Genomic DNA, 8,225 nt, shown 5'->3' on the forward strand with positions numbered 1-8,225 from the left:
CACAATAAATCACTTACAGATGAGATCTCAGTAAAACTGGTTTCAGTAGAAATCCAGAGCTGCTGGACATTTAAGAGATAAACGTGTTATTGTATTCGAATAATTTCATGAATAAAATGAAGTTTTTATTATTTTCCTTAACTGAAATCAAAACCTTTGGGTTAATACACTTCACTCCAGTCCAGCAGGTGGCGGTACAGCAGATGAACTCCATCGGATAGATGGTTTTCAATCACTTAGTCTTGTTTTTAATATCACATAAATGAAGTTAATTTATTATAATATCATTGTCTGTGTAATTCTTTCTCTTAATTTGTCTGTACTAGCTGTTAGCTATAGTTTATTAGTCGCTCTCAGTCCCTGCGACTTGTGTTTGTGTCTCAGTGGCCTTTATAATTCATTTACAACTATAGTGTTTAGACAAAACAGGGCTGTAGCTGATGAGGTGAAAGGTCAGGATGATTCTAGAGCTGAACACTCACAACATTTTCTACATGTTGTCTATAAAAGGGTTTCAGATCATTATACAGACACGAGCTCTAGATATTCAAGCAATGTAGAAAGTTTTGAGTGTGTTTTCTTGTTTAACCACCAGATGGCGCTGTAGACATCTGAATGACGAGAACCAGTTCTTCACTGCGGTGTTTCCGGGAGATTAACCTGCTGAGAAGATGACTACAAATATACAACGTGATTTTATACACTATAAAAATGTTAATCTTAGAATGTATAAATATGTTGTCAATTTGGTGAAATAATTATTTCCCCTGCCGTTTGTTTGTTTGTTTGTTTTGAAAACATTCCCCTGTTGGCGGAAACAGGTACTGACAGACTTCTTGACGGAAAAGAAACAAATTAAAAGTCATCATAATAAAATATATTGTATGAGGCTCATTTGTTTATTAATAAGTAAGATATGCCTGCAGGTTAAATTACTGTTTACTTGATTAACAACAATAATCTTTAGTTTATTTATAAAATAAATAAAAATGGTAATAGAGCACCAGCATCAATCCTGACAAATTAATCTCTATATCTAAAGCACTTTCTTAACCTGCTAGGTTCTGGAGCTGAGGAAATCAATAACCAAGCCTACATTCACATGAAAAATCGTAAATCAAATTCATATTTTAAGCAGTAAATTGACTTTTCTCTGCAAAACTCAGTGAAACCGTATGTGGCAGAAATAGTTTCCAAAGCTGCTTTACGAACAGACAAACCAACCAGGACATTTCTTGGCATACGTCAAAACTTTTGAAATGACTCATTACTATAAAAAAAACTGAAAACACTCTGCCAAGCATTGATTAAACTTTTTTTATTAAAACTTGTGGATTTAATGAACATACACATCCAGAATGAAAACATAGTTGTCAAAGTGTGTTTCCATGTTTAACCAGCAGCTAACACCACAGCTTCTGGAGTGGTGGAAAAGCTTTATGAACTCTTCTAGGACAAATATACATCTATATAAACATTTAAAAATGAGGGTGCAATACGACTCCTTCGAAATAACTTTTGTTTTGCCAAAAATGTGAATTCTTAAAAAGTGCATACAAGAAAGAAAGCACTTCAAAAACACAATGCCCTGCAATTCTGCCCCAAAATAAGGCATATGTGTAATCAGAGCCCTGTAAGCCCTAAAAAATATTGATGTAGGCCTCCACTGCCCATCACCCATATCACATCCATCCATCCATCCATTTTCTACCGCTTATCCGAATTACCTCGGGTCACGGGGAGCCTGTGCCTATCTCAGGAGTCATCGGGCATCAAGGCAGGATACACCCTGGATGGAGTGCCAACCCATCGCAGGGCACACACACTCACTCATTCACTCACGCACTCACACCCTACGGACAATTTTTTACCCATATCACATACTGTATCAAATATAGATACAGATGCCCACATCACATGCAACCTATAAAGGATTTATCTATTGATGGCGACATAACTCACGCGAGAAACCTAAGTCTCAAACAAACCTCTATGAAAACACGGTTTTCTGCACAGACTGTTTATTAATATGCATGTAAACACGTGAAAACAGGTTTCTTTTATAAGATGATTGTTTATAGATATGCATTTATTTTGTGTGGTTACGTCATCATTCTTCTTTTATTGACTAAACCTGACGCACGTGTAAACATCCGCAGCCACTCATTTTAAGACATACGATCTAGACCACCAGTCTCAGGCCGAAGGAAGAGCCTCATTTCCTCGCTATGGACGAAGAGGACAAGGAAATGGCCCTTCATTGTCTCATGGTACACCTGGAAGGTCTCAGAGAGCCCTTTACATTTGGTTCAACATTCCAGGAAGACATGGAAAAATGGTACTAAGAGTAAACGCTTCTTTTCTTAATTAAGACATGTTCGTTCATATAAGAAATTCAACACCTTCAATTTTAATGTAAAGTAGTATATTTTACATTTAAAGTCTATATTTTGTGCCTAAGTTTTTGTTAAAAGCTGAACAGATATTGATTATGTAGATATTATGAACATTAAGTAAATATAATATCAAGTAAAATAGAAAGCAATATAAAAAAATAATCACTACATAAAAATGCAGGTTATGCATATTCAGAAACTGTACACAAGTCACCAAAATGTATGCGAAAATAACATAAGCTACAAAAACTATTGGCAGCGTTATCCAAACTCAACCGTATTGGTTAGCCTTCATTTATGGCCTGAGATTGGTGGTCTGGATCATGTGTCCTGCAGCTACGTTTATCACATCTTCATATCCCAGCTAACACCTACGTCTGTAATACATCTGCTAGAGATCAAATATTCTATATAATTGTAAGTGTTACATGCACGTACATTTTCTTAAAAGATGTCTGGCATATACAGTACTCTCGAATCACCCTCATGCCCCAAGAAGTTATTGCCTGGGTTATAGGCCTGTGTGAGGGGACAATGGTTGAGTCCATCCTTAGCAGCCTGATGAAATAAAGCCAGGGCTGGGTTTCGGCCTAGCTGTCAGATCTGGTATTGTATATATTTGTTTTACTGTTCATTCTTATATTATTGAAATTGTAAATATAGTAGGACTCGGTTTTACTATCAATTCCACTCATGATACATAAAATAAAGTTTAACTTTCATTGAACAAATTCTAATGTTGATATTCAGATGGTCTGCTGTTTCTCACCTCTGCTCTCAGACACATGATCAACACATTTATATCAGTAGAAATGATCTGTTAGTGTCATGTGTCTCTTTGAGATACTAAAGGCCTCAGATTTCCATGAGCTCATTTACCACAAATAATGATGTCGTTCCTCTTTCTTTTCTGCTTCTACTGCCTGTTAGTAGTTTTATGTTAAGAACTTCAAATATATTGTACATTTATGGCAAATGCACAAATGTAAATGAATCATATTGCAGATGACCAAACAATTAAACACGTCTTGCAGATCTAAATTCAGACATCAAATACATGTCTCCCAGATGTACTGGATGTGTGCTATAAGGGACTTGCAGCAATCTCACGATAAACAGCTGTGAGATAAAGATCAACAGAAGACGTGTGTGGAAAAAAACTGAAGAACTAACATGCCTTGAGTTCTCATATGTATTTTGGTCTTCGGGGGTTTGTGGTCATTCTAGCCTTGATAGCTCTGCTGCCATCTTCTTTCTCACTGAATGTGTTTATTACGCTGCTCAAAGGTCCTGCAGGTTGTCTGTCAAACTGTGAAATTAACTCCCAAAATACTTTGTGCCATGATGTGTTTTATGCTTTTTAAAGTTGAGAAGATTTATAATAAACATTTGTAATGAACAAAAAAGCACTTTATCAAGTATAGTGCCATAATACCAACCACAGTAATATTATGACGGCATCTAACAAATAAATACAGTTCTCTTGTCTCGACAGATTTCTGTCTGTATTGAGAAATTAATGTGTTTGTCATGATAGTCTCAAGCACGAAACAGATACATGAAGTGGTGAGTTTAGTTAATAATGTGTTTAAGATTAAAACTTTACAGTAGGATGTTATCTTAACATTAACTATTATTATTTGCCACATTTACGTTCAGGATCACAATAAAAGATCACTTAGACAACGATCGTATACGTGAAACACAAATCACACAATAAACATGTTGGGCTATTTGCAACCCAGCATTGGACCAGACAAACCCAGAATTGCTGGTTTAACCCATTGTTGGCTCACTCATAAAACATTTTCTTGGATAATTTACCTCAGCATTTGTAAGAGTGTATATTTAAAGAAAAGAAAAACAGAGTTAATCCTACCTAATACACTAGCACAATACAATCAAAACGGTCATCAGTTTGATCATCTTCTCGTGACTACTGCATACACCACATCTTCAACTGCAGCTCTCTGACAGATACAAACACAAACATGATTATATATATGATATATAATCCTATAACGTTATGTAATATTGATACATCGTAAAATATTGAGCATTTATTAACAACAATCTGATCATCTGTTTTATACTGTAATAAGGCATTTACTTAATATATAATATTGATTATATAATGAAATATTTGATAATAATCAAAATCAAATGCTTTATTATCTTTAATTATTACAAAGCTTGAAAGTCTGAAAAGCCTGCTGAAAAAAGCAAATCTTAGCTCTTACATCTGCATACTAACACTGAAGCCAGCCGAAATACAGTATGAATAAACAAATAATGATCCTTTGTTGACACTTCAAAATTTTTTAACATTATTTGCGGTTGCAAATGATAAGTTGATTGAAAGCTAAGAATGGGAAAATTGTCCATTGGCAGCCCAGAATGTGTTGTTACCCACAATAAAAAGACTCAAAATCTGAAGTTGCACTTTAATTTAATTTTACGTGACTTTGGTGGAAATGCTATACCTAAAGTAATTAAAATGAGCTAATTTGATCTCCTTTTTGGTCATTACAAATAAGTTTTTCCACCTGATTGAATGTTGTCATAAATGAAGTGATTGTGCTGTTATTTGATCCAACATTATAATACCCATCAGTATTTTGGCCATCTGATGTTCTGAAGAATTTTTAAAAGCGTTACGCACATAAAAATTTGACTACACACTAAGACATCGAGAATCAGCATACGCATCTTAACAATGATGAAAATCAACCACAACATCACAAAACAACTGACTAAATCTAAAAAGCAATGAAAATAAAAGCAAATAAAGGGAAAGATGTGGCCCTGCATGAATTGCAGCATGAAGCTTTTCATTTCATTGTCACCATCGTTGAGAATCTATAACAGAGTTGTCAAGAACACAAACTAAATGCAAGCGCCATCTAACCACAACATAACAGCCAAATGTGCGATAGTTTTATGAATATTTATGTATATGTGTACGTACATACTGTACATGGCTCTCCTGATTTTGCCAGGTGGTTGATGTCCTTAGGGTATCCTCATCTAAAAATGAGTGTAGTATACCACTGATGTGGTCGGATCTGCATTAGTGATCTCTTCACGAGCGTGATCTGTTTTAACAATAATGACAGAAAACATGTTACCACACCAAGAGATGTTTGAAAAGTCTATATGACTATATGGTTGCCTTTGTTCTACAACACTGATTCTTTATAGAATCACATAACAGTTTACTTACCATCTTGGGTTGTGTTTGTGTGTTTTCTACAGATGCAGAAGATCAGAAGTGCAGTTACAATGATCAGAGATCCAGCAGCAGCACAACAGATGATGACTATATGATTGGAGGTGAAAGGTGAAGGTTCTATAATGGATAAAAAGAGTCTTTACTGGAACTGAATCTGATTCTAGATCACATCAGAAAAATAATCACATGTGACTCACCTGAACACTTGTGACAGACATCAGTGTTGAGATGTTGAGTCTGGTTTGTGATGGGATTGTTCACTACACATGTGTAAGAATCATCCAGACACTCCAGATGAAGAGAGATGTTGATGTTACTCTGTTCATACACACTGATGCTGGACAATAAACTCTTTCCTTTGTACCAGGAGAGACTCACATGTGACACATCCATCACTGAACACAACACAGAACAATTTGAGACTGAAGATGAAGAGTTTTGTGGAGAGACTCTGGTGATGACAGGAATAGACAGACGAGCTGAAAACACAACAGTGAAGAAAAAGGAGCTTATCAAAATGCCAAGTTAATGTTTATTATAAAACGACATACATTGCATAAATCAAACAGCGTGAGACAGAACACAAATCTTGATTTCACCATATGAAAAATCTTTCTCTACTTTAATAATATTTCTAATAATGACAGAATATTATGGAAGATATTAAGCAGTTATTGTCCACTCACCATAGACAGTAATGTTGAATATATGGAGTTGTTTCCCTGTTGTTTTGCTGATGATTTTATAAGTTCCAGAGTGATCCGTTCTGATGTTGTTGATGGTGAGAGATCCAGTGTGATCCAGCTTCAGTCTGTCTCTGAATCTCCCGTCAGCTCTATCTTCATATGAACGGGGGTACTTACCCTTTCTTTCTGTATCAGCTATTGTAATGTCTTGATGTCCAAATTTCCAGGAGATTCCTTTCTCCATCTGTATTTCAGTGAGATTTACAGACAGAGTAACAGAATCTCCTTCAGTCACTGACACAAACTCACAAAACACACCTGAAAAATAAACAAAAAGAATCAGAAACATTCTTGATTATGTAAGTACAAAAACATGTTTTTTTTTAATGGTTAATGGATAATGGTTTTTGTCCCCGCCATCTCGTTTCCTCGTCAGCTTTCACAGTGTTTTAACCCTGTCACCTGATCCCTGTTAATAATCCTTTGTCTGTTACCCTTTAAATAATCCTCATGTTTCATTGTCCTGTGCCCGGTCACAATTTCTCAAGAGCAATTTTTGAAGGGGACACAAATAATACAGTCAAAATTCTACGACACTAAACAACAATATGCATTGGTTGGTTTATATGATTATCTTGCAGACTTGCAGTCATATTATAACTGAACTGAACTTTCACATAATAAAAGTGAACGAAAAAGTTTTTTCTATTTACATATTTTTTGTCTTTGTTTTGAAGACCGGAAACAAATATAAAAACACAACCCATGGTACTACATGTTTAAACTGAGTCACTTTTTTAACACTTGAACACTATTAAAATGTTATCCTGATTTATACTGCAACATCGTCTGATAAAGCCACCGTACATCAAACGCAGGTGAGATGAATGTGGAGAGGAGGCAGTGGGCCAAACCACTGTGAGAGGCAGGGGAGGGGGAACTCAACAGTTTTTAAACTATTAACGCATTTTTTGCGTTTGTATTTTCTTCAAATTACACAATAAGTTTAGGTAAACATAAATATATTTATGACAATAGCGAAGGCGATGTTACTTGATCGAGGGGGGACAACACTCGGATAGAGGGGGACATGTTCCCTCCGTCCCCCCTGGGATTTACGCCCATGATATGTGTTTCCAGTGTGCCACTATTGTGTTTCCTTTGATGTTTGCCGTGATTGCTGTTCCTGTTGTTACTGTTGCGTGAGTCTTTGTAAGTGTTTAGTTTATGTCTAGTGTAGTTTAGTTTAGTGTTAGTTAGTCTAGTTCCTGTTTGCTCGTTTCCTATTATTTCCATCGTGTCCTGTCAACCCCCTCCTGGGTTTTTTTTGTTCCTGTCTTTTCTTGTTTAAATCAATTCTTTGTTAATTCCACCGTCTGCCTGCATTTGGGTTCTCCCTTGCTGCTTCATGACAATATAAATAAATCTCAAAGATCAAGAGATACAAAAAACATGCGTAACTTACCAGACAGACTCCACAAACAGAAGAAAATTACAGGAGACATTTTCTTCAACAGCTCACAGAACACATTCATATAATATCAGCTCTGATGTGTTTTAGATGTGTGACTCCAGTTATGAACTCTTTTCAATGGTCCGCCCAGCAGACGCAACACATTTTAAAATGGTTTCGTTTTAAAAAATGTTCTTAAAACCACAACCTGTGATCAACATTTTACTCCGTTTTCCTAAACTGTTTATAGACATTATGATGACTTGTATGTGTATAATATTATGTATTTTATTTAATTATTATATCTATATTTTAAATTATTTATTACATATTTATACTGTATATATATAAAAAAAGAAATTCGAATTGTAGTCTGTCACTTTGTCGACTGCCTCTTGATTTTAACTTTTGTTTGTTCATTAAAACTTTTTCCATGCGCTGCATGATTCAAAATGGTT

At 35.4% G+C, this 8,225-nt stretch overlaps 1 protein-coding gene across 3 annotated transcripts; it reads right to left on the reverse strand.

Annotated features, from left to right (window-relative positions):
• Positions 1-3,204: 3,204 nt before the first annotated feature.
• LOC130429386 (SLAM family member 5-like) lies at positions 3,205-7,907 on the reverse strand. 3 transcript variants are annotated; one of them, XM_056757919.1, is made up of 6 exons: positions 7,780-7,907; positions 6,315-6,632; positions 5,826-6,107; positions 5,620-5,745; positions 5,369-5,491; positions 3,205-4,366 (listed from the first exon to the last, which is right to left on the reverse strand). In XM_056757919.1, exons 1-5 carry the CDS (start codon positions 7,847-7,849, stop codon positions 5,424-5,426), a joined length of 864 nt encoding a protein of 287 aa, XP_056613897.1. In that variant the 5' UTR covers positions 7,850-7,907; the 3' UTR covers positions 3,205-4,366; positions 5,369-5,423. The 3 variants fall into 3 exon arrangements, with proteins under 3 accessions (XP_056613897.1, XP_056613895.1, XP_056613896.1); XM_056757917.1 differs by having other exon boundaries at positions 5,365-5,491; XM_056757918.1 differs by having other exon boundaries at positions 3,205-5,255; positions 5,365-5,491.
• Between the last annotated feature and the right edge of the window lie 318 nt (positions 7,908-8,225).

This window comes from Triplophysa dalaica, chromosome 10, assembly GCF_015846415.1.
Source record: "Triplophysa dalaica isolate WHDGS20190420 chromosome 10, ASM1584641v1, whole genome shotgun sequence".
NCBI lineage: Eukaryota > Metazoa > Chordata > Actinopteri > Cypriniformes > Nemacheilidae > Triplophysa > Triplophysa dalaica.